The sequence below is a fragment of the Leucopleurus acutus genome, assembly GCF_964270905.1.
Source record: "Leucopleurus acutus genome assembly, chromosome: 18".
In the NCBI taxonomy this organism is placed as follows: domain Eukaryota; kingdom Metazoa; phylum Chordata; class Mammalia; order Artiodactyla; family Delphinidae; genus Leucopleurus; species Leucopleurus acutus.
In genome coordinates, this window is record NC_139160.1 from 69,616,016 (window position 1) to 69,643,561 (window position 27,546).

The following is a 27,546-nucleotide window of genomic DNA, read 5'->3' on the forward strand; positions in this document are numbered from 1 at the left end:
ATGATGTGTTGGACATATTTAAGTGAAAAAAAATCACAGATTTTTGGAATGGAAATGACCTTACAAATGAAACTTCCTAATGTTGCAAACATATAAACAGCCATACCTAAAATCTGCATAGCACTTTGCAAATTACACAGTACTACCACGTATTACTGCCTTATCCAAATCACAAACCTAAGAGGCCAATATTAAAAACTACCATTTCACATATGAAGAAAGCTCAATTAAGTAACCTACCCAAGGCTAGACAGACAGTAATTGTCAGAATGTTAAATGTTCTGAGATAGAGTTTAAGAAGCTTACCCCTGCACCTCAGTTATTGATTAAACACTGCCAAGCGATTTAGTAGCATATGTAAAATTACAAACCACTTCTGCTCTACCATACTATCTCAGTCCTAATGGAGAAGTCAGTGGAAACAGGAATGCCTAGTATATTCCTGAACCTACACAAAGCAAATAAACACATACGGTGGTTAAATTTGGAAAAAAAATAGTGCCATATTTACACCTAAAACACGAACCATGGAGGCAAGGACAAAATCGTCAAATAGTAGAGACAAAATTTCTTGGAAGAAAATATCACACAGTAAAACCAGTGGTTATCAAATTTCAGTGTGTATAAGTATCATCTGAAGTGCTTCTTGAAATGAAAACTATAAGATTCCACTCCCATCTGGAGATTCTAATTCAATAAACTGGGTAAGATTTAAAGCAATGGTTCCCAAATTTTGCTGTATGTGAGAATAACGTGGGTTGCTTTTGAAAGTCCCAATGCCCAGGCTGCATGCAGAGCAATTAAATCAAAATGTCAAGAGGTAGGAACCACGCAGTATTTTTCTTTTTAGGTATTTTTCTCATGGATTAACTCAAAATTAGTATTTAAGAGTATCTGTTTTGAATAAAGATGAGAAAATTATATATATAATTATACCAATATATTCTGAAATATATTCTAATTTTCCTCAATAGGAATTTCATCTTAACTGTGCTTGTATTTCAAATTTAAAAGGTCATATCTGTGACCCTGCAACTTTTCGCATCTCTGGGGAGTTTTGTTCAATAACGTCCTACTTCTCCTAAGAGGACATCTGGAATCAGAGGTCTCCCTGGTGATTCCTGGTTGCTCCTTGGATGCTCTGCTCCATCCCCGACAAAGATTTTGCTACAGGAACAGGGATTCATCCTGAAGCCTGAAGCCAAAATGTGTGTGGAAGTCACTATTCGAAGATTAACATTTATATTTGAAAGAGAGATGCTGGTAGGACTAATGAGTGCTTATGCAAAGAATTTTGGTTGCTTGGTAATCACATAACTTTCAGAAAGAACTCTTCGAAGCTAAAAGTACTTTCAAGCATTATGCTCTTATAAGGATATAAAGTAAATAGACAAGAAGTCTGGTGCTGTGCAAAGTAGACAGAAAGGAAAGTCCTCACATAAATACATTTTGGCATAACGAGCTTAAACTAAGCAAGCAACTCAGTAAAAACACAGTTATTCAGAAAAAGAAGCTGCAGATGGCACACATGCTTTTTACCTAATTTCCACTCTCAAATAACGAGAAAGTCGATAAGTAAAGAATATCTAAGCAAAATATCCAAGGAACATGGATGATCAGTGGGGTGAGAATTTATATTTTCCAATTGTTCTCAAATAATTCTGTTTGTTTGTTTGCTTTTTGGCTTGTCTACTGTTAGAGCCATAAGCAGATAAAACCTGAGATATCTATTAAAAATTAGTTAGAGAGCTTTCAAAATGATCAACTGAAACGCCCATACCTTTTCCCAGAACAGTTATATTCTCAGGTGGTGCAGCCAGGCATTAATATATTTTAAAAGTTGCCCAACGTGTAGCCAAGGCTGAAATCCACTGCTTTATAGTAATGTGAAAGATACAATAATACTAATAATGGTGTATATCTATTAACAAATAGAATCTAAAAATTAACACTTCTCTATTGCTCTGCACTTTGCAGTGTCTGATGAAATCTACAATTTTAATTTAGTATTGCAAAGGCTTTTATGAACGTTAAGTTGAATGCAAAGGTAGATTCTCTTTGGTTGCTTCTAGTGATAATGGACCATGAAATACAATGTGAAATTTAATTTGTAGCCCATATAGCACAAATGCAATACAGAGAAGAGCCTTGGCTTTTGACTTCAAAGAAATTAAAAAATTCAATATGTGAAGAGGATATTTAGAAATAAAGAGAAAGATGAAATTATGACTCACAATAAAGGTAAAATTAGTGTAAAACTCAACTCTTAGAATTTCCAGCTTAATAAAAGCCACAACAAACTGTTAGATGAGCTCAGGATAGTCTCAAAAAAACAGAATTTGAACATAAGGTTTCATCTAAGTTTTGGCCACTGTGTTTTCCCAATTGCTCTCTTTTATTGTTTAAACTGAATTACAGTTCATGAAATATTAAAGGAAGTCCCAGGTAAAGAACACATGATTTAGAATATCACTTCATGTGTACAGACGCAAAATAAAAAAAAATTAATGTTTGTTCTAAGCTTGTAAAACCTAACAGATAGTTCTTCTTCACTCTAGAGATGTTTATCTAAATAAGAACCTAACCTCCTGGACAGAGCTGGGAGCAAATAAAATAAGTTCTACTCAGGAGTAACAGCTGATATGTTTTTGTGTCCCCTTAACACTGGTAGTTTTATAAATACTTGTCAAGTTCAATGCCCAATGAAGACATTATTGAAGGAAAACCAAGCCTCAGTCTCTTCTTGGCAAAAGAGAAATAATTGTCCTAAAATGTAGATACCAGTTCAATTAACTCCAAGGTAAAGTGCATTCCCGTTGATATTTTGAATCTGATTTTACAGAAGAAATATTGACTATATCTATTTAAAAAGGATTCTAAATTTGTTTTAAATTGTGGAATGATCTGCAGTTCCTCTAGTCTATTCTTTTCAATTCACAGAAATTAATGCAGTCATTTTATATATATATATTTAAAACTCATTATGGAGGGGCTTCCCTGGTGGCACAGTGGTTAAGAATCCGTCTGCCAATGCAGGGGACATGGGTTCGAGCCCTGGTCCAGGAAAATCCCACATGCCGCGGAGCAACTAAGCCCGTGCGCCACAACTACTTGAGCCTGCGCTCTATAGCCTGCAAGCCACAAGAGTCACAACTAATGAAGCCCACATGCTACAACTACTGAAGCCCGCGCGCCTAGAGCCTGTGCTCAACAACAGGAGAACCCACCGCAATGAGAAGCCCGTGCACTGCAATGAAGAGTGGCCCCCGCTCGCCACAACTAAAAGAAAGTCTACATGCAGCAAGGAAGGCCCAAGGCAGCCAAAAACAACAACAACAACAACAAAAAAAAAAACCAGAAAAACACATTATGGAGAAGAAATTCCTAATTTCTTATATCTTATCCTATTGCTTGAAGGCAACTTTTCCTTACTTCTTTATTACTTAAAATAGGCATCTTAAGTGCCAATTATTTAATTTCCCTCACAATTTAAAAATATTTATGAATGTCTTTTCAGTGAGATGTAATAACTCTCTTAATCCACTAATATAACGATACACTTTCTAGTAAGTTGTCTGACCCTATTATGTAAATAAAGATACACATTTACAAACTGATAGTTAAAAGATGCACAGAAGGATATTATTGAAATAATACTAAAAGAAATCATGGATTTAAGTCAAAGAATTTGTCACCTGTATTGAGGTCTTTCATGCAAAGTAGCAAATGCAGTGTTCTGTACCATGTATAACAACCAAATAAATATTGGCTTAAAAACACACAGGTAGGGCTTCCCTGGTGGCGCAGTGGTTGGGAGTCCGCCTGCCAATGCAGGCGACGTGGGTTCGTGCCCCAGTCAGGGAGGATCTCACGTGCCGCGGAGCGGCTGGGCCCGTGAGCCATGGCCGCTGAGCCTGCGCGTCCGGAGCCTGTGCTCCACGACGGGAGAGGCCACAGCAGTGAGAGGCCCGTGTACCGCAAACAGGTAATTACGCATTTTTCTCTAAAATGCCTTATACATTTCTACTGTCATAACCTTAACTATTCAAACCTATCTATATCTGAAGACAATCAAGGATATGTGCCTTTATGCTTTAATAAATATTCTAACCAGGGACTTCCCTGGTGGCGCAGTGGTTGAGAGTCCGCCTGCCAATGCAGGGGACACAGGTTCGTGCCCCGGTCTGTGAAGATCCCACATGCCGCAGAGCGGCTGGGCCCGTGAGCCATGGCCGCTGAGCCTGCGCGTCCGGAGCCTGTGCTCCGCAACGGGAGAGGCCATAACAGTGAGAGGCCCGCGTACCGCAAAAAACAACAACAACAACAACAAAAAAAACCAGAAAAAAAAAATTCTAACCATAGTTCCGTAGTTTAAAATTTTTTTTCTCTAGATAAAAGATGGATTGAAACAAATCTATTATTATTTGTTTATCATCTGGATTTCCGTGTAATAAAGAGTTTATACTTTCAAGTGTGGGGCTGTTTGCAATTTCAGGTGTGGGCCTCAAGTGTTAAAGTCCTACTGGGTAAATATCATGGGATAATTATATGTCCCATGTGGACACTATTAAATCAGGGAGTCCAAATAATATGTAGAGACACTGCACCCTATTGGTATTTGGCATCTCTGTCATTAGAAATAGTTATCCTTTGATTTTAAAAACAATCCTCTGTGGCATACACAATAAGGACTGATAACAATTAAAAAGACATTAACATTGTTTATTATACTATTTCGGTCTCTTTGCACCATGTTATCCACTAAGAATACTCTGTAGGGGACTTCCCTGGAGGTCCAGTGGTTAACACTCTGCACTTCCACTGGAGGGGGCACAGGTTCGATCCCTGGTTGGGGAACTAAGAACCCACATGCTTTGCAGCGTGGCCCATGAAATAAAACATAATAAAATAAAGTATTAAAAAAGAAAAAAGAATACACTCTAGGCATGGCCTATGGGGAGAGTGGTTTACCAGGAAGTACCCCAAGGGCCACTGATTGAACTGAGGAAGGTAATCCCATAGACTCTCATCCTAGTTTCAAGAAATCAAAAACATGTATGGATTGTTTTTGGTTCCATAATCTAAACTGCCTTCCAAGTCAAAGGAATTATGAGTTAGTCCATTGAAGTTAGATTTTAGCTAATAGATTTCTTCTCTAACATAATTTATTATTAAGCATACATACTATTTCTTTAAAGCATACACAATGCAAAATCCCATCATGTTAAACTCAAACCAATTGAGCCTCTTTCCATGAAATTATGAAACCCAAGACTAGGAGCAAGACAAGTGTCCAGGGAGGGAATGCAGTGGCCAGAGTTTACTGAGCATTGGAATGGTAGAGTGTCCGTAGAATTAGGAGCTAGGAAACCAGTGGTGACCCGATAGAAGCTGCAGGGCAGCCATGTTCCCATAACTCCTTTTCCTCTAGAGCACACCAACGGTCATTACTGTCAACTCTCTGAATCACACTCAGACTCTACATTGGACCAGTGGATATTCTGATAACCTGAGTGCCCCTGAGTCACAAACAAAAGAATTTCTGCTTCTTCCAGGTCTCCTCTGAACTGCCCACCTTTTTCTACAGCAGACTCCAGAAATGTACTGTTTTGCATGTGAAAAGCATACTCACTATAGTTAGTTGTGTGAACAACTGGGTTACTAAATATACATACAACTAAATATACAACCATTTTTTATTATTTCAAGTTTTCCTTGTAAATATTATGATCTGCTTATGGTAACTCAACTATAGATTTTATTGCTCTTTTGGTGTCGTTTTAGGATTACATCTCACCTTTTCTGAGGAACCCTGGATGCACAGTGATTGGAAAAAAGCAATTAAGCTCTGTCAGGTGCCAAATTCCTCCTGTCCCTCTTCCAATATTCTCCTCTGCCCTCAGACAACAGGCAGGGGTGACTTTTCTGGCATCCTCCTTTCACCCTTGTGTTTCTTCTCTCTTTCTCTACTCTTTTCATCTTAATAAACCATCTGGTACTTTCCTCCCTTCTTTCCAGCACATTAGCAATTCTTTTCATAAGGTAAAGCTTTACTTGTCAGTGTTATTACCTGTGAAACATTAGTTTTACAAATGGTAAATGGAGCAATAAAGATGCTCCTGGACACAGAACCCCTCAGGGCAAGGTTACTGATAACTTCAATAAGTCAAATCCAGACTCAGAAGAAAGGACAGGTGAACAGATGTCAGCACATCTTCAGGAAGCCAAAGGGTAAATGCTACTTGATGACTGTGTAGGAGATGATTAAAATGCTCTTTGGAAAGAAAAGGGCTGTGAAAGACTATTGTTTCAGAACTGCCCGTTTTATAATACACGGTACTCTGGGCTTAGCATGGGTAGTGCAGTTATGCTTCTCCCCTTTTATAATTCCCAAACATTAAGTGATGAAATCTAATCAGTACATAATTCTCAAAGCACATCCTTACTAACTTTTGTTTTAGGAGGAATATACTTTCCCTAAATCATGTGCAGCTATTTGCTTGGGTGATATTTCCATAGAGGTACATGTGCGTTCTTGAATATACCTTGGCAACTTCAGAACAATTAACTCAGAGCAGAGTTGTGATGTTGAAAATCCAAAAGATCGTACTGCAGGTGCCAGAGATCAACATTCCCATCTCCTCTGACATTGCAGAAATTTACAGGAATGGATTCAGATCAAGAAAATCTTTGTTTTGGCTGACTCTCTCTAGATTTGGTAGAATAATGGAAAATCTCTATGATCTACCTAAAATGGGAAGTCCCAGCCTGGAAGTTCTTGTTTTCGGAGATCCTTATCACCATATTGCTGCTGGTACTTTGTAAATGTCATGTAATGGCAGACATGCAGAAGACAGAAAAAAAATTTATAAAGAAATTCCTTAGGCAGTTATAAATATGATATTTTAAGGTATAGTGACTGTTTTTAAATGTCTGCAATAAGAAAAATTGCTATGGAACTTGTAAGTAACACAACCTTCATTAGTGAAAACAAAATTTCTTTAAAAATGTAATATCAGTGGAAATTTAGCTATGTGTTGGATTTTCCAATAATCATCACAACAGCTTCCACAAACGGTTGCATGTTGAAAGCATCTCTAATCCAAGACCTTAAGTGTGTTGCTTTAATAAGTCTTTATGTGTACATAACTTATAAAACAACAAATAACAGCTCTAATCTGATAAGAAAACTTGGGGAACAATTCCTCTAATTATAACAGCTGGACAGGGAGAATTACTGCTGGCATGGAAAAGAACAGACTCTAAAGTGGCCATTTACAAAGATACGTGTGAAGGTGAATGATTAACTTGAAAATATCCAGTGGCAGAAACTAATTATGATTTGGGGGTAGTGGTGAAGGTCACAATACAGAGACAGGGAATCAGAGAAACAACAGTGCAGGCATGCTGAGAGAGACAGGAAAGAAATCAAGGGTGAGAAAGAAAGAAAGTGACTTTTCAAAAAGGTAGCTTGAGAAAATCTCTGTCTCTAAGCAAAGAAAAATGGCATCAGAGCCATTAGTGAGGCGCAGGTAGCATGTTACAGGTGTTTGAAGAAGAGAAAAGATTTCTCCTTGTTTGGGGGTGTGATGGGTGTAGGGGCAATGGATCAGGGAGGCGTCAGAGTTTAGGTTGGCAGAAAGCTTTGAACTCCAGTGCAAAGTGTCCTGACTGTCCCTCATGCGGCAGAGGTCAGTGTATAATTATAAAACAGCACGGAGAGTGGACATCTCCAGTCAACGTGCCAACAATCTGGTCAGCACGCAACCATGTGTGTACGCAACCATGTGTGTCTTTTCAGCGTTTCCCTAGAGTGCTCTGTGCTGCTCCCTTGCAATTCTGTGGACAGCAGCTTGATCTGACAGGAGTTGTGTCTAATTTATTTGCCGGGTGTGCACAGTTCATTACTAGTGCTGTCATGATACCTAAGACAAAAGTAAAAGATTAAAAAAAGGATACTAAAAGTAAACTATATGGTCCAAGAAGAATGACATAAACATACATAAGCCAAAGTAGTGCCTTATTTCTCCTGTAAATATTATGATTATTTAAAAAATTTATCAGCATCTGGAGAATCAATAAGGAAGGATATAAAAGTAGAAATCTGTACAAAGACTAAGTATCTGACAAGCAACCTTATCAAGGGTCTTAGCAAGAACAAAAATGGAAATGGACTGAAATATTATTATCTGGGAACCCCCTTCCAACTCGAAGGCAGTAGAGCTGAACCAAGGACGTGTTTTTCCCCTTCATTTTTTTTCAGTATCTTGGACAAAGAAAACATTAACGTTTCATTCATCTTGGCAATCTGGATATCCAGAAATATCCTTGGTTGTTACACATACATTAAATAGGATAAAACAATTATATACTTCTTCATTATGACAGCATTACAAATGCTAAATGGAAAATATACTGAGAGCAACCTCACAGCTAAATATGGATGAAATGTTTTTCTCCTAATATATACATATCAGCACCTTGAAGGCTAGTATTTTCCTTGCAATGGTGTTATTTCTTTCACACGAATATGAATAGGAATATGGTTAACTTTTCAACAGATGGTCACTGTTAGACGCAGAAATGTATCACAATTAAATAAAATATATTTTCAAAATCATCAATGTGATGACACACATTGTAATCATGTGTATCTTTCCAAGAAATTAAGTTTGTCTTTTCCAAATAAGGTGATAAAATGGCCCTCTTAAGAATATGACACAGGATACATATTGCTGCAGGTTGAAAGAAAAGTTTTCCTAAAATCATGACCAAAATGAAGTTATAGTCTGTGTTTAAAAACTGTAAAACCCACAGAATGAATGAATTTAGTTTTCAAGGAAATACATTTAAAAATCAGTAACAAGTTCCCCTTAGAATCATGCATAAACTGTTTATTTTTATTACATACTTCTTATACTGTATTGACATTTAATCTAGTTTTAGGACATAAAAAGATGCCATGGAAATGTTATTTTATGGGATCCACTTTCATGGGATTGTTTCTAGGTCATTTCAGTGACAGTGTGAAAGCAATGTGACATTAAGAGAAGATAGTAATAACAGTTGTAGGCATGAGATAAAGAAACCCTGAGGGCTACCAATGAAGCGAACTGAGCTGTAAATCCTTAAAAAAAAAAAAAAAAAGAAGAGAAAAGGAAATATTTTTACCCCAAAGCTCCAGATTTTCCTTCCTACGAGCTTGTTGCTTTAATAATTAGAAAATGACCTCAGAAAGGTTATTTCATTTCTCTTTAAAACACATTAGACTTTATGAAACTTAGAAAACCAGGATATTTGCAGACCTCTTACAAGAATTGACACTGTGTGAGCACGAATCTGAAGAACCATGTACTTAAGTGTAATCTGCATTTGAGGTGATGACAAGTATGTACATACACTGATGGATCAATAGAAATGCCCTTTGCAGGTATCATAATTTTAGTCTTTTTAAAATTTTGAAGAGAGATCCTGGGACATAAGCAGAGAAGAGGAAGAATGCCCCCCTCTTTCCCTGCTAACCCAGTGCTTCCAAAATGGGATCTCTCTGCGGCAGAAGAAGTGTCAGAGAGAGAATGTTGCTGCTGGCACTGTGCCCACCAGGCCAACCACACAGCTGGGGAAGTCCCGACTTGTTCGTGCTGTGTCTGTGATAGGCATGTCGATGTTTGCTGACCTTACGTAATTAGTTGCCATCATTCTGCCAGAACATAATCACAGTATCTGAAGATCAAAGAAAACAGGACTGAGTGTTCCATCTATTTCTTGGAAAGCGTTTCAAATGTCATCATCACGTTATAAAAAGTCATTCAGAATTCTCAGAGTCACCAAGAGGGCCCAAATGCTTCAATTAGTGCTGGTGGCATTGACAGCCCTCAGTCAGTCTTCTGAGCTGGGTATTTTCTCCTCCCATTATACATGTCCACCTACCAATCCCACTCTGTTGTCCATCTAAGAAATGAGTTGTAGAAGAAGAATTAAAAGAAGAACTCTTTGAAGAATTAAAAATAACTGGATTGGGCTTCCCTGGTGGCGCAGTGGTTGAGAGTCTGCCTGCCAATGCAGGGGACACGGGTTCGTGCCCCGGTCCGGGAAGATCCCACATGCGGCGGAGCGGCTGGGCCCGTGAGCCATGGCCGCTGAGCCTGCGCGTCCGGAGCCTGTGCTCCGCAACGGGAGAGGCCACAACAGTGAGAGGCCCGCGTACCGCAAAAAACAAAGCAAAACAAAAAAAACTGGATTTGTGAATTACAAATTCTATACACTATCCATAAAGATTGATTTTATGTTCATAGGACTTCACAATGAGTATTCAGAAAAATAGCTAGATGAGAACTAAGAGAAAATAACCACATTTACATATCAGAATACTAATTTCTATGTGTGTACCCTTTTCATCGTGTAGGAAAAGAGTACGTGTTAGTAGTTTGTGGTTATAGAACAGCTAGACACAAACACACACACACTAGACAGAGCCCCCAGTACAATAATTCTATTTTTCCCCTGTGGTAACATATACTCAGGTATGATGCAGTCATTCCTAAAGATTATTGAGTTACCCTTGCAAAACTCACTTTGAAGTGGGATTAACAAGATTAGTTCATTAATACATAAAACTCGGGGGCTTTGCAGTCTCTGCATTTCCAGGACTTGGGCATTATGTTTCTACACCTTTATCTTGCTGTTCTCACCGTTACGGCCTCAAATGTAAAAACCTCTCAAGTAACCGATAATGCATTTCTACCACTTTCTTTCCAAAGTAAAAAATTATTTTAAAGGACAAAATACTTCTAGGTAGAACACTGACACCAACAGAAAATACAATTAAGTATTGAGCAGAATGGTTGAGGTAATTTTAACATGCCACTGGATCAATTAGTACACAGTAATTTGCCAGATATTCAGTGTTTCAGCAAACCCTTGGGCAAAGTCTCTTGTTAAGCAAATGACTGGAATATTAAATAATTGAAATGAAGTGCTACAATGTACCACATTCCATAGTTTTCCCTAGCCACATTAGGAACAGAATGTCTAATGAAGTTATTATTCATTAAAAATTTAAATAACATGGTATTTTAGTCCTGGTGGTTAATGGTTTAACAAGTCTGAGGAATTTCTAACTGGTCCCAAAGACTGACCATCAGGAATAAAATAATAAAATCAGGGTATTTCAGGTTTTCAGGGCTCAGAGAACCAAAGTCTGACACAATCAAGTTTTCCTGACATGGTTCCTTTTTCCTTTTCTTGGTTATTGTTATTGCATAAATGATGCATAAAAATTAATAAGAACTTTGCATTCAAATTCCTACAAGGTGTTCTTTGGTTTTCTTAGATAAACACAAGGGAACTACTACCCAAGGCAATTCTTCTGTCTACCCATTTCAATGTACAAGCATTCTCACATAATGTAATTTTAAATTAAAGGCTCACTGCTATTTCTCCTGGGTATACATTTGGCTTTGCTAAGTCTATAAAAACAGTCTTGTAAAGGACTCAAACTGCATTAGAAAAATAGTTAACCCATTTATGGTACCTGTGGAACAATTTCTTAATAATTTCCTCCTTTATATTAATATGATATTTCACATTAGAGTTTATTTCTCCATGGACATTAAGAGAATGCCTCTTACTTCGTCCCTAGGTAAAAGTTGTCTAGAGAACTTTTGAACAGTTTGAAAGTTGATTTTTTTCTGTTATTAATATTGCAAGAAACATAGAATTCTAATTGAAATTGGAATAAAACCAATGTAGGAGTTGGGTATATGGTAAGTAGAGTTATCTAAATTGCAAGTTCTTAATACAAAAATTTTTTTCCATTGCTTCTATTGATAACGTTAATTGCTGGTTATAGGATAGAAAGCAAAACGTTAAATGGCAATATTTAAATAATGAATAATGCAGTAGGTGTCATTATTTCTTCTGAAGTTACATAATTTTTTTTTACCATTTAACACAATAGCAAAAATAATGTGAGTAATAAGTAACTGCAGAGGAGATGCTTGCAAATGAATGTGCATCTTTGCATTGTGAGCATTTTACATGCCTCCTAATAAATACAGTTGTTTCCGTACCACAATAAATATGCAGCTCTTAAGGGAAAATAATTGGCCATGAAAAGGATCTGGATCTCTTATGCACTCAGCCTCAGGTTTAGAGAGTGGAAACAGTGTTATAAAGGGTTCAGAGTTGAGAGACAGATGAGTTAACTGGAGAATGTAACACAAATGGGGAGTCAGTGAAGGTCAACCCCCTGTCACGATGCCCTTGTGAAAGGCATTCACAGCTAATTTCTTGCGTGACATGGATGCAAGCTCCTCCTCTCATGACATAAACCAGTATTCACCATTTGTCAGGCCAGTACCTCTTGGTACTATTTGTACCAGCATAAGAGTAAAGTAGAATAATGTTTCCTGGTTGTCCAAATACCTATTTCTGCTAAATAGTGCCCTGGATCCAGGATTAATAACCAAATAAAATATCTCCATCTTGTCAGAGATGTAGCAACTCCAAAGCCTCACAAAAATATCTCGTTCCTATTCAGTATCTTTCTCTACTGGGACAGCAAATAACAACCAATTATGATGCTTTTGCATGGGTTGAGATGTACCTATTAACAAGTGACTCATCTCTTCATTTCATGTAGTTGTCAGATCTTAAAACCAATATCTAACTCTAGATAAAACTCTCAAGAGATCTACTATGTCCTTACTCAGAAGTACACTATGTACCTTTCCACGAACTTGCAATCCAAATTGAATACATTACCTTGAGACAAACAGCCAACATTCAGTGAAACCCTAAGTAGCTCAGAGCACAAAACATCCTTCCATAATATAGAGGAATAATTCAAAGTTAAAATGTATGGAGTTCACATATACAAAAACTATATATGTGAACAATATAGTTTTCACTATAGGAACAATTTTTCCAATTTTAGTAAATACTGTGAAGAAAAACAGCCAATTTGGTTTTTCAGTAATGGTAACTATAGTAGTTTCTCTGGAAAAAAATGAGTCATAGTTTTATGAATTATTTTCTAAATAATATTTCTTTTCTTTTTTTTTTTTTTTTGCAGTACACGGGCCTCTCACTGTTGTGGCCTCTCCCGTTGCAGAGCACAGGCTCCGGATGCGCAGGCTCAGCGGCAATGGCTCACAGGCGTAGCTGCTCTGCGGCACGTGGGATCTTCCCGAACCGGGGCACGAACCCGTGTACACTCTCAACCACTGCGCCACCAGGGAAGCCCTAAATAATATTTCTTATTAATTCCCAGTAACTAAGAAATGGAATGTAAATTACTAAGAAATGGGCTGCATTGAGGAAACTGATAGAAACACCCAATTTCTGTTCAGAGCCCACCCTGAACTCATGGCTCATGGGTTCTCAGAGTCCCTGGCAAGTAGCTTACATACAACCCCATTCCCAGAAATAGAAAGAATTCTCTAAAAGTAAAATATGTAATCAGAAACAAACTCCTTCAACTTTACTTGGGTGGATGGTGTATACAATTTCAATAAAGAGGCATACACAATTTTTTAAAGAATCACAATTTTCCCCCAATTTTAGTAGTATTAATTACTGCTTTAATGTTAGAGCTGATTTGTCATTCATTATATGGTATATCGGCCTTCTTAACATTTATGTATTTGGGTTATTTTGCAAAAGTTTTTTCATGGTGTGGAGAATGAAAACAAAGAGATAGTTCGTTCTCAAATATTATCTATTGATTTAGGACTCAATTTTTCAGGTAGTGTTTGAAATTCCTTACATATAAAAACTCCTTTCACCATCTACCATCCATCCTCTACAAATAACAGGTTTTTAAAAAACTGAAACATTTAGATCTAACCTAAATTTTGTTTCTATCTACAGTATTTTATAGTTTTCACTCTAGAGTAAAGTAGGATAAAATTGCAAAATGCAATGATATTTTTTCTTTGACACTACAAGTATATCATTTATGAACATATAGGAACAATGAAGTCCTTTCTCTAATTATCATTATTCATGCTCTTGCTTTAAATTGTTCAAGTGGTAGCGACAATTTACTAGAAACCAGGGTTTACTTTTTTGCCTTGAGATTCTTTTTTAAGGTGAAGACAGCATTACCACTCACCCATTAATGTAAATATGACCATGCTATAGAGGCAGACATTGCATATCCGAGTTCTGCCTCTGTGAGTTTATCATGCCCTTTCAGGAAAGGAAATGTGTAAATAAGTGCTTTTCTGCAATTCTAACTCGAGAAATTAACAGACTCCTATCTTCTTTGCTGATGCTTAATGTTTTTTTGTGGGGAAAAAAGATAAGTGGAATGCATAATAAATAGCATGAACAAGGAAGGCACTCAAGGAATAGATTCATAAAATTTGCTGGTGAAACTGATTCCACCTTAACAATAAGCAATCAAGAACTACAGATTGAAGACGTGCTACGTACCCACCACTATCAAAGGAGTGATAGGAAACGTACAAACATAATCATGGAATCACAGGTTCGGAGAAAAGACTCTTAGAATTCATCTAGCGAAGATGCCCTCTGAGTGATTTCCTCATATCTATTGGACTTCAGAGGGTTTTGGTTGTTGGCTTGTTTGTTTTTAAATCGGGAATTTTTCACGTATCTTTGAAGCTCCAGCACATACATACAGCACAATAGCTGTCAGTGGGAGGCATACAATAATACTGGTTGATTTGAATGAGCAAATACATGAATTTATGATTATACACAACTCTACAGAGTGCTTGATTCTTCAGCCTATATTTAAGTGCTGAACAATTATACTGAGCAGAGATGATCTTCTATATATTTCTTGCACTCTTGTTATCAGACATATGTGTTTAATTTTTGTGAGGTGTAGGGGCTTTGGTATAGTTAAGAAATTTATATAATGGTGGGCCCACATGGGATCACCCCACTCTCTTCACAGGACCCGGAAAAGAAGCTCCAAGCATCAGGAACCTGCTGATTGTCTAGGGCAGAAGGAGGCCTCCTTTGTTCCAGAAATGGGACTTGTGTGGGAAGGTCCGGCTTAGAGGAAAACAGACTTGTCTCCGAGGAAACAGAGGCTTAGGAAAAATACACAATTTATTAAATATAGATATATTTATTTTATAAGTAATTTTTTAAAAAAAATCCTAAAAAGAGTTCACTTCTGAAGCAACCCAGCTTTGTTGTCATTGAAAACCTGCTCTGACAGGATGTCCCTGTTCTGAGCCAGCCCTTCAGGTCAGCAGAGCACGATGGCCCCAGGCTGATCATCTCAGGGGGAACCCCTGAGCTTTTCACATGGTGAAGAGACTAGTTTTCTTTCAAGGTTGCAAACCAGCTGTTACTAGTTGCAAATTCAATGTCTTTGTTTCTATTTCTCTTACTTCATTTTCTCAAGTCTCAGCAAGATTCCTGTCCTTCCCTCTATTATCTTGATGCTCAAGGACACATTTCTTGTCCTATTCTTTCCAGATTGAGCAGAGTGATCACAGCTGGGTCTTTTCTCTGTGCAGTTCCTCAAAGGCCAGCTCATTTGATCAGTGGGACAGGCGAGCACTACTTATGGTCACATCATTCTGCTGACTTCAAAGGGGCTTGAACTGGACCATGAATTTGTAAATAACAACAATAACAATAATCATAAAGCAATGGTAAATATAAATCATGTCATCTCAGAGTCACAGCTCCTGAGACAGTGATGCAGACCCTTGTTTATCAAGGGGGACTCCTTCAGGCACGTGTGTTAGAAATGCCTGGGACACATATTCAAGATTCTGATTTTGAGGAGTATCGAACTCACTGAGTGGGAACCTTTTAGGTTAATGTCCTGGGATCTGGATATTTACAATGCTATCTGAGTAAGTCTTATGTATAATGAGGATTGCGAGTTACTATAAGAATCTCCAAAGGCCTGATACTTTGTTCCCATATTATTAGCAGCATTTCTATAAAGGCACAAGTTATGAATTTACGCAGCTAGTCCTCTGCTCTACTACCCGGTGTCCAAAATTGCCTCTATCGACTCTGTATATTTAGAAATCAAGCAAAATATATTAGAATGATTTTTCAAGAAGTCATCATACTTAATAATGTTCTTTCTAATATCTAACTTCATCCATGCAGATGCTGTTGACCCTATTTCTGCAACTTGTCTGACATTCAGCAGGAAAAGGAAAACAGTCACCATCCATCACAGAACAATTCTTTCTCCATCTGCACACCATTCTTAAGACAGCCCTTTGGTGTGATTCTTCCAGGATACATGAGTCAGCATCCAGCAGTGGGATTATAACCCACCTGGAAATCCTGGTTCCAAAACTGAATGCAGCATCTTCCTCCACCCAGACTCCCTCCTCCTTCTGGGTTTTGTTTTCTTCCAGGGAAGCGTCACAGCTCGCCAGGTTCTGAGTTAATCATACCAGAGTGAGCTGTGATTCCGTCACCTCCCCTACCCAGACAACTGCAGAGTTCTTCCCATAACCCCCCAAGGAACACTTTCAAATATCTCTCATCCTTTCCAGTCCCTTAATTCCCAGGTTGCCAACACCAGTGTCTCTAGGCCCAGAAACAAAGTTAACATGTGTGTAGAAACAAAGTTACTGTGTATATAGTGTCTTCCCTTAGAAATGAACTTATTTACAAAACAGAAGTAGAGTCACAGATGCAGAAAACAAACTAATGGTTACTGGGGATAAAGTTGGGGGAGGGATAAATTGGGAGATTGGGATTGACATATACACATTATATATAAAATAGATAACTAATAAGGACGTACTGTATAGTACAGGGAACTCTACTCAGTACTCTATAATGGCCTATATGGGAAAAGAATCTAAAAAAAAGAGTGGATCTATGTATATGTATAACTGATTCACTTTGCTGTACACCTGAAACTAATACAACACTGTAACTCAAATATACTCCAATAAAAATTAAGAAAAAAAAGGAGTAGTTGTCATTGGGGCCAAACTGTAGACTGTAGCGTACTTGCCCAACCTAAAGGCATTCAGATCACAGTGTGTGTGTATGTGTGTGTGTGCATGCACACACACACACACACACACACACACACACACACACACACACAGTCTGTCCAAAGAAAACACGTTTGCGGTTTGCAATTTCTACTTAATTCCCTCTTTTTTCTTTCTTTTTCTTTTATTCCCCCATTCCCCTACCTTCTTGCCCTGGCAACTGCAGTTCAAGTCTCTGCTTCTATGTATTTGACTTGTTTAGATTCCGTGAGTGAGATCATGCAGCTTTTTTCTTTATGTGTCTGGCTTATTTTACTTAATATAATGCCCTCCAGGTTCATCCATGTTGTTGAAAACGGCAGGTTTCTTTCTTTCTTTAGGCTGATAATATTCCATTGAATACACTCAGCATCCCTCACCTGGACTACTGCAATGGTTTTCACACTGCCACTCACCTCATTCCACTAATTCTTACAGGTATAATCCTTTGGAAGTTAAATACAGCTACAATACTAACCAGGCATAGCTACCATTCTGGAAGGGGAAATAGGTGAAAGTGGTTATGGGGATAGAGAAGAAAAAATATTTTAGGTGTGATTGGAAACTCTAGACTGTGCTTCTAGAAGGAGGATTTTGTTTTCTCCACCCCATAGTGGGAGGCCGGAGCCAGGAGTCAGGTGGATTCCAGGCATGTGATGGAGGGAGTGAAGGTGTGACCTGCCCTCTCTCCCCTCCTTGTGATGTATCTTCCCCATTTTCTTCCCTTGGCCGTTTCCTTTTCCCATCCTCCCTTCATTCTCTTTCTTTTCTCCCCCTTTTCCCCAATGCTGCCTAACGCATCTTCCTACTGCTGATTTATTATCCCCCTTTCTTTTCACTTCTCTTTTTTTCTCTCTTCTTCCTATTAGTATCTTCTCCATCTCAACCTCAATTCCTTCCTCCAAATTCCACAAAATGGCACTGGAACTTGGAGAGCCTGAACGTCTATTTATTTATTTTTATTGCCTACTATCAACCTAACAGTAGAAGAATAGGATGTTTCACGTTTTCCTTTTGTCCAAAGACGACTTAAAATTAGTTATATGTAGTCTACCATTTGCTTTTGTTTCTAAATTGTTTTTTCCTTCTGGTAAGTGACCTTAAGTAGAACGACAGCATTCTTGCCTTTGTCATAATCAATCATATTCTGTGCATCAGTATTCAGGGTCATAGGAACTACATGAATGCTGGAGAGAAATTAACTGAAGCACTATAGTTGCTTTCTTATTACTAGAAATTATCTGAGCCAAAATACCAAGAAAGGAAAATAGCCATTTTGAGCCTGGATGATATATCCAACTGAGTCATAATGTGGAAGAGACCATAGGAAAACTTGATAAGAAAAGAAATATATATTCAGCATGGTAAGTAAACCTTTAGAATAGGTGTAAATTTTAAAACTATTATTTAACATTTCATACAAAGAAATAGAAACACTCTGATCAGAACTGTAATCATGGAAATAAATGTGTGTGTAATTTAGGCACAATGTGTAATTCCACTGAAACACATACAAACTAGATACACACAAATTATATATATATATATATATATATATATATATATACACACACACACACACACACAACACATATATACATTCTCAAAAGGTGTTAGATATTGTTTGTGCAGAAAAACATGCATATAGAGTCATAGATTCTTAGAATAACAAAGACATTAACAATCATCTCAAATTTAATATACTTTTAAGATAAAGAAATTGACCCATTCAGAGAGACGAAGAATGAAAGATGAAAAATGGAAGGGGCACCTCTGTGTAACCAGATGAATGGAAACCTGCTCAGTTATAGTTTTGCCTCCTGGCTCCCAGGGGTCACATCAAAGAACAAAAGGCTGGTCCCCAGGATGAGCAGTCATCAGATGCTACTGAGGCCCTTGGCTCACCTGCAATGGATAGTGATGGCCAGTGACAGTCACTGTAGCTCAGATTACATGATTAATCTCATGTACTGCCTGGTACCTAAAGAAAAACAGAACACTGGGAGGCATGGCTAGGGTACCCCACCAGCACTGGGATAAACAGTGACCAGTTTCCTGAGGATGGATGTCCAGAGATGCTATTCAGAGACAAGATGGATATCAGGGATGAGCCAAGAATTCACACATCACTCCATGGGCACAGAAATACAAGTGCACTATAAATAGCTTATAGTTGGTCAACATGCATTTTCCCTAAATATCATTTTAAACTGATTCTTTAAAAAAGTATTTCCTTGTCAGTTTCTGTTCTGTGACCATGCAGCCTGCATTCTATCTTCAAGCAAACTGTTTGTATCTAACATCATATCTCTTGAGAGGCATCTTCAAGAAACATATTACAATCATCATGACCACAAAAGAAATGACTCTTGTCATGTTGAAGAAGAGATTCCACAGGGAACAAGTACCTTCAGCATCGGAAATGTGATTATTTACATCTCAGTCAAGATACCTTCTTTCATCCCCCTGAGGTGGAATTATCTGACAAATTAAATATCTTTATTTGGATGGCAAGGGATTATGAGAGTCACTTCCTGAAATACAAATAGAGGAATATACACTCCAAGTCAGATCCCTAGTGTGACTTTCATTTAACGGAACTCACTTTGAATGATCTGAGTATTTTATTGCCTACATTCTAAATTTATAGATTCTCAATGAGAGCGGTCTCATATCAGACACTAGTCTAATTTGATCTTTTTAAAGTGGGCATAAGCTTAAAACAGATTCCTTTGTTTCTCGGACTTCAATCTTCATTAACTTTTTCCTTTAAATCTTAGCTTGAGTGGAGTTTTCCTTTTCAAAAAGCTATTCAGCTTAGTTCAAAACTTCTTAGTTGGGTTAACCACGTCGGCTTTAAAAATTTAAGCTCAAACGTTACCTGTGATACATTTTAAGAATATTAAGCACCCAGTATATAATATCAACCTTTCCTCCGATAAGTATCATTTTCTACGATTTTTTAACTTGAGAATCTCCAAAGGAAACAGATTATATTTCAAATGATACTTCTCAATAATTGAAATTAAGTTTCTTCCCTAGGTATCAATTCTCTAAAGATTTTTATTACATCATCTTGTGTTTATAACAACTTCTTAGAATGGGTGCCAGACCATATTATGAAAACTGTTCGGCGCATGAAAGCAGTACAGTGAAACAGTTAAAAATGTAAGCTAATGAGTCAGGCTAATAAGGCTCAAATCCTGTCTTCTCTGTCTACTCCCTGGGTGACTACACAGATTCTTAAGCTCTCTGTTCATCAGTATTATCATTTTAACAATATTTGCTTAATTGGTTGGGAGAATTAAATGAGCTAAGACTGTAATGCACTTAGAACAGTGCTAGGCAGGGTGCACTAGATACATATTAACCATTATTATTATTACATATTATAGTAATTGTTCTATTGTGTTGTTCTAGATTATTATTTTAGTAGGCTCTCAGAAACTAATTATGGAATAAAGGACTGAATGTGGGAAAACATTCTTTTTCCCTGAAATATTTGAAGTTCAAATTTCATTACCTTGAAATAAACAGAGCACTTTAACCGTAGAATATTAGTAAAAACTGGAAATCGCATTCAATTTTTATCTAAATCCTTTTCCTACAGGATGCTGGGGATTCTAAGGGCCTGGCCTGGGCAGGGGACGTTTTAGGGTAAGGCTGGGTGAATAGAGCGCTCCTTACCAGGTCCTGGGTTCAGAGCAAAGAGTCAAAAATGAGAAGAGGAGAAAACCAAGATCTGCAAATCAGAGAATCAAGACACCAAAAGGGAGGCACAGAAGCCAAGAACCTGGAGAATCTGGAAGGTGAGAGTAGAAAACAATGGGTCAGATAAAAAGCTTGATGGTGTTAATGGGACTAATCCTAGGGCAGGTGCTGCCCACAGATCTGATTTTTGGGTGGAAAGGCCATATTTAAGGTGCCGAGGACTGGACTGGGCAGCTAGCTCTGTCCTCACTCTAATCTTGCTGCACCACTTAGACTGCACTGAACAGAACCAGCACTTGGATTTTAAGCTAAGACACATACTCACGATGATATTCTCTACCTTTTAGAAAAACGGCATACATGTGCAACCTCATCACAAGAAAACAGAAAGCATCTCAGAAGCAAAAAGATCACAAACATTTACATTTCCCCTACATCAATACATATACCTCAGCAGGACAACATGATAAAATCATTAGCAGAAACAGAACTAGAAGCTATGGCAGAAACTGCATCTAATAATTTTTAGGCATCTCAGAGATTACTTGCGGGTAAAAGAAACAAAAATAACAGAACAAATGTCAAATCAATGAAACTGACTTTTATCTGAAATAAAGTATCTCTAGAAAATGATCTTTATCTGAATCGAATTCTTCCTAAAGGGGAGACAGGGAATTCTAGCTTCCTCTTGCTCCCAGTATGTTGAATATTCATCTTGTGAAACAGAATGCAATTTGCATAATGTAGGGCCCAGGTCTGTGTGCAGGAACACCCTTCAGGGAAGGTGGAGGAAGGTTCCAAATGACAAGAGTATTTCCCAGCTCACCACGAAGGGAATCTGCAGCTCACATTTCATCTTCTTTGACAGATTTCCCGGATTTGCTGAAGAAAATGTATCACATTGCATGGGAGGCCCCAGAGGATGCTTCTTCTCTGCTTAAGTTTTAGGTGTGTGTTTGTACGTATGTATGTTTACATGTGGTTTTTTTGATGATGATATTTAACAACAGAGTTTTAAAGAATTTATACTAAGATGACATGCAAACCTAAATAAGGGAATTTTCTTTGAGGCTCCATGATTTTATACACTTTTGCTCAAGGAATAATGGAAAGAAGTATTTTCATCTAAGTCTCTATTGCTTGGACTTGTGACAGATATGAATTCTAGCTGCATTATAATATATGGATACAGTATACCTGGATATGAACTATTTGTAAACAGTAAATATTACAGAAGAGACTAGAAGGTGCCCAGCTACTAGTACACATTAACACAAAACCGAGACTTGCTTAAATTTAAATGCAATATATATTTTGATAATAGAATTATTTTCCCAATAAAGCATTTACTCAATCTGAATTCTCACTTTTAAAAGAACTAATCTCTCCTAAATTTACTTTTGTAGAATTCCCATTTATTCTGTTTCTTTTTATACAATAATCTTTTACAAGAAACTCCCTAAGACAAGCACAATTCTAAACAGTAGAAAAAGATTATATCAATATCAACGCTTTCAAAATTGCTCAATTTTCTGTGAACTGGGACATATAAAAATATGCAAACGCACAATTTTAAGAGGTGATATAACTCTTCCACTTGATACACTGATATTATCAAACACTGATGACTAATGAATTAATAGCTCCTACAGCACTGCAGTAAAGGTCAAATACTAAAGCAAAAATGAGAGTCATGAGACAGAACTTTCTCACTTTTGTGGTTGATGCTCTCGCTATTTTGCAGACATTGAATGAATGGCCAATATCTTGGGCACGCTACTTACCGATGGGTAGAGGTAACCTTCTCCATTCATGGCTATATACAACCCTGTTTTCACTCCCTGGATGGCCACGACGCGCAGTCCCACTGGTATGAGGTTGAACAGTGCTGTTAAGAGAAAGACAGTCTGTCACCAAAGGGCAGGAAGAAGCAAAGCATCCCCATCACTTTTCTCTGTCTCATTTGTTCTATTTGAGAAACATTATGTTTCTTACAACCTTCTGAGAAGTTCCAATTCATTAACTTTTGTTACTCTATTTAAGAAGTTTCTGTTACAAGTAAAATTTGCACTTGAGCTCCAATTTATAGATCTTAGCAGTCTCCCTATAGCATTCTGAAGAACTGATGGCATAATAAACAGAATCAAGCCTGTAATTGTGATTCTACAATCAAGCCTGTAATCGTGATTATAGTATCACAGTCTCTGACACCATTTGATACCAAAAGAAATAAGCTACGAAGATTCTGAAAAAGCAGAATTTTAAGAGCCCAAGTTGAGTGTTTATTCTGGTCTTTTAAGTAGAAGGTTTGCTTCATCACTGCAATGTAGGACAGGCAAGAAGTTTAAAAGGTAATTCCAAAACTAAATTACTCTTGCAGAACCAACATGATATGCCAGCAGAGCCCAGAAATGATGCACACCTGCCAATGTGCTAAATTTAGAAAGAACTAATCAAACTGAATGGCATGCAAATTTCATAGATAATTTTCTTTATTAATAGTTCATAAAACTATGAGTGAAAACTAAAACAAAGAGGGAAAAGTATTCAATTTTACCCACGACAGAGATAAAAACTCATGTTTCCATGTTCTGTTTCTTCTCTTATTGACAGAAATGTATTTTTACATATATTTTACATTGTGCAGACAGCAATGTTATCACTGATTTTTTTAAAAAAAGTCTTAACATCCTTAATAATGCATTTCCATGCCATGGTTACATGTGACTGTGTAGCGGGTATTCTAGCACCATTCTTGGTGAGAACTGCCGGATGATTTTGGAGATTTTATCAGAGACACATTTATAAGATAACTGTTAATTATGGGAGGTTATCTGCTCCCATTCTAGTTCTTAATTCAAGTCTAATTCTAAGTAATAGAACCAGGCCAGAAGAGGCAATGAAAACACTAAAATGTCGCAGTAAATGTACAAGTAAAATATCTTAGGTTAAGGCTCTCACCTTTATTCCACAAAAGATACATAGTTTCAAAAATGTGGGCAATTTTGACTTAAATCGATAGGTTTACTCAGTACATAATTTTAAATGGACTTTCTAAATTGTGTTCTATTTAATTCCAAGGCACATGTTTTCTCTGAATAGGGTACGGGAAAATTATGCCCTCTCTTCCAATTATTACCTATTACTGATCTTGAGATCTCAAGATGTCTGTGCTACTCAGATGATGAAAGGAAAATGGCAGGCCATGGCCCTAGAAAATTATCCTGCAAGAACACTCAGGGGTATATATGGTTAGGTGGATATTAGCTTTCATGATGCAAACTAACACTGGACTGTCTTCTGTTGGATTCTAGGGGCTTATGATATTCTTATGGAGGAACAAGGCTTCTGTTTGCTTATTTCTATTAGTTAATATTAAACGTGAGTGTGGATTTATTGAGTATTTGTGTCATGGTAACTCTCAGTATTCCTTCTTCATGGGAGAAAGCCATTGGCCATTTTCACTGTTTTCTATAATACCTGAACTGTCCCATCTCCCTTATATTTTGAAAGGATGGGCATCATAGGGTAATTCCTGATTTATGTGCAAAAGTTTTTTTGAAAACCATAATTGTACATCTATCCATGCAAACTATTCTATCCTAACCTATTCAAACTTAACTATTCTAACCTTCATACATATCTAATGGTATTTGTAGGTACCATATAATTGATATAGGCCAGATGGAATAATCCTAGAAGGTAAGTGCATCAGGAACTCACTAAAATAATACAGTATGGGAAAGAGGAAAATTATAGAAGACAGTCTAAAATGACTGTACTAAAAAAAAACTGTCCCCCTCCCTAGGATTTTGGTTGTGACCTGAATAATAATTAAAATAATAGTTATTACAATTTACAGGATGAAAACGGAAAGTGAATCCATAGAACCACCGTAACATGGAAGCCTATTCAGAGCTGACCATGACTGAACCATGGTGCTAATCAAAACCACAGATACCTACATTAAATGAAACATCATTACATTTTTTTCACTTTTTGTATATAACATAATTATAAAGCAATATCACAAGACCTAGGGGAGTAAGAATAATGAAGATGTCCATGCTACTTTGTTCATTCTGCGGAACACTCCAGTCTCCACAGAATAGTGAATTTCATTCAACCCTGGCTGCACTTTAAAACTAGCTGTATTCATAAAATAGGATGGCCATGCCCAACTCCAGACCAATGGAATTAAATCAGTCTCTGGGAGTGGGTTTAGGGCACAACGAATTTTTAAAAACAAACGCTCCTCAAATGACCCCGACCTACAGCCAAGGTAAGAAACACCCTCCTAAGGCCTTTCGGGGAGTGGGCACTGTGAGTGACCGGCCATTTTCAAACAGCAAGTTATCAGGTTGGGAACTTCTAAGGTGAGAGGGATTGGTTTGTATGAGGCTTTGATCTTGCAATAGTTATTGCATATGGATATTTCTATAGTCCTTTTCTGCTTGCAGTATCTGGTAATGGGGACAGAGAAGTTTAAGAGCACAGGAAAAACCCCGGGGCATCCCCAGAAGCAAACTGGGGAAGAAAACCACTCCCTAATCAAATACCATAGTCATGGTAATGCTGACCTTTAGTAGATAGAAGGGAAACTCTAAGAATTTTAAAGAAACACACCCCGGAAAATGAGTGTGGTGATGAGGTAAGCCAGGTGCTCACTACCTTTTGTGAAAGATCTTTCCAGGGCACGTGCAAGCCTAGGTAAGCAGGTGAGTTGCTCCAGTACCTCTCTACTAGGACCATTTTCTTGCCCAGATAGTTCTAGATCTCAAGCTGTTAAGCCTGAGAGGACGTTAGTATCAGGTTCGCCTGCAGGCCTTTCTCCTTTCCAACACATTTAAATTTTTTGACAAAGGAAGCTGAGCAGGTTGGTTCGACTTTACCTAGTTTTAAGTAATCTCATATTTAGTAGTGGGCTATTTATTGAGCTCAAATCACGAAAATTGGAAGATTCAAGCCTCAGTTTTGTCATTTGATGACTTTTGGGATGGCATCAGGGTGACGTGTAGGTTATTTCTCTTTATTTTTCCTATCTATAGATGACTAATCCTTGTTTTGCATTCAGAGAAATATAAAAAAATGGAATGTGTTTGTGAATTATTACATCATAGCCTTACTCAAGAAAAAAGGGCAGTGCTCTAATGAGGACCTGTCTGTCAGCATCTCTGATGCTCACCCCCATTTCTAAAGAACACTTTTCAGGGCTAACCATTTCCCTAGGAGTAGAAGATTACTGTGATAAACCAGAGAAAAGAAAATATCTTAAAATTCATCCTAAAAAACTGTGTTTTTCAATTAAGATCGTGATAGTACACAAAAGTAGAGTTAATTAGTAATTCCCGTTGCTTTTATAAAGCTGCTACAATCTGCCAAATTTTATTAAATTTTACAATCATCCAATTTTTATAACCTTTTGAGAAGGAAACATTTATCTCAGACTGTTTTATTCTGTTCTGCTTTGTCTTTGCAAATGTTGAAATGGTGAAGAAACTAACCTAACTGGCTTAAAGGGCACATAAAATGCAATGGTAACTTGTAAGAAAAGAAACCGTGGGCCAGATCTTTGCATAGGAATCGAAATCCCTCTAGTGAGGTCACTCTGATTTGGTTCTGATTTGCTTGTCCACTGGGGCTCCTGTTCCTGCTTAGTTCCCAGAACTGTTCCTCACCAGTATCTGAGGGGATTAGAAAGGATTTCACGAGCCACCCAGAGATTCTTGTTCCTCCGGTGCAGTTACACAACAGGAGGAAAGCAGCCTCACACATTCAGGAACAGAAGGTCTAGTATCTTTTACTATCTCAGCTTTCCAGTCTAGTGTTTAACATTATGCAGATAACCAGCTATAATCACGTGTGTGTATAATGTCTACATCTGTACTTTCACAATTTAGGAAATATTGTGCTGCTTACTCAATTGTGAAGCAATATGCTTTTAAAAGACAGTGTCTACTTGACACTTCTTAACTCGATATTGAGTCCATAATGAAAAATAACCAATTTGTCTGGCATTACAAAAACAAAAGGAGAAGGTAGGGAAAAAACTCATAAACCATTTGTTTGAGGGAAATTATTTTCCCAGGAAGTCCAACTAAGCAGCATTTTCATACGGCTATAGTATATTTCCTTTCTTGAAAACTTTGTCAAAATGGATGGCATCAACCTCTAGTCTGATTAATCAGTGTCATAGCTCTTATCATAACCATAGTTATGGAAAACTTGTTCTCGTGCTCTACTAGACTCTGGCTGAAGAAAATCAGAGGACATTGAAGACATCAGAACTTAGGAGTCTCTAAAGTCCATGACCCCCATGACTGTAAGATGTAAGAAAAAGAGAATGCGTTTTGTCAAAGAATGGGTAAGGAGTTAAAAGTGGGGAAAGGAAAATGAGCAGATATATACGTATTAACATGAATCAGAAGAAACTGACATCTTTTGTAGGTCAAAGATGGTCAAGTGCTGATGATTTTAAAAGTTCAACCTAATATCAAAATCCCAAAAAGTAAACAATGTTTGACATCAGTCTTATGAATAAAAATGTCTTCTCTTTCTTCTCTGTATCTGAATTGCTTTACCTTCTCTTTTTCTAAATCTAAAGAGGAAATAAAGCGAACAAAAATCAATGAACAAATAGGACAGGGAAAAATTTAAAGTACAAAAGGATGACATAATATAAACAAAGAGAGGAAAAGATTAAACATTGAATAGGAGGAGAATGTAGATAAACAAAGAAAACATTTAAAATTGAAAGAAAAATTAAAAATGAAGTGACATCCAAACTCTAAAATATAAACACAATGGCCGGGAAAATATTGATATTTCACTT

At 37.4% G+C, this 27,546-nt stretch overlaps 1 protein-coding gene across 3 annotated transcripts in view; it reads right to left on the reverse strand.

The window, feature by feature from the left end:
• FGF14 (fibroblast growth factor 14) overlaps positions 1 to 27,546 on the reverse strand; it is a gene marked incomplete at both ends in the record, with an annotated part of 614,821 nt that overhangs the window by 85,871 nt on the left and 501,404 nt on the right. For all 3 annotated transcript variants that reach the window (XM_082859500.1, XM_082859498.1, XM_082859499.1), the window contains one exon: positions 22,499 to 22,602. In XM_082859500.1, coding sequence (XP_082715626.1) covers positions 22,499 to 22,602 — 104 coding nt within the window. The remainder of the gene's footprint in view (positions 1 to 22,498; positions 22,603 to 27,546) is intronic.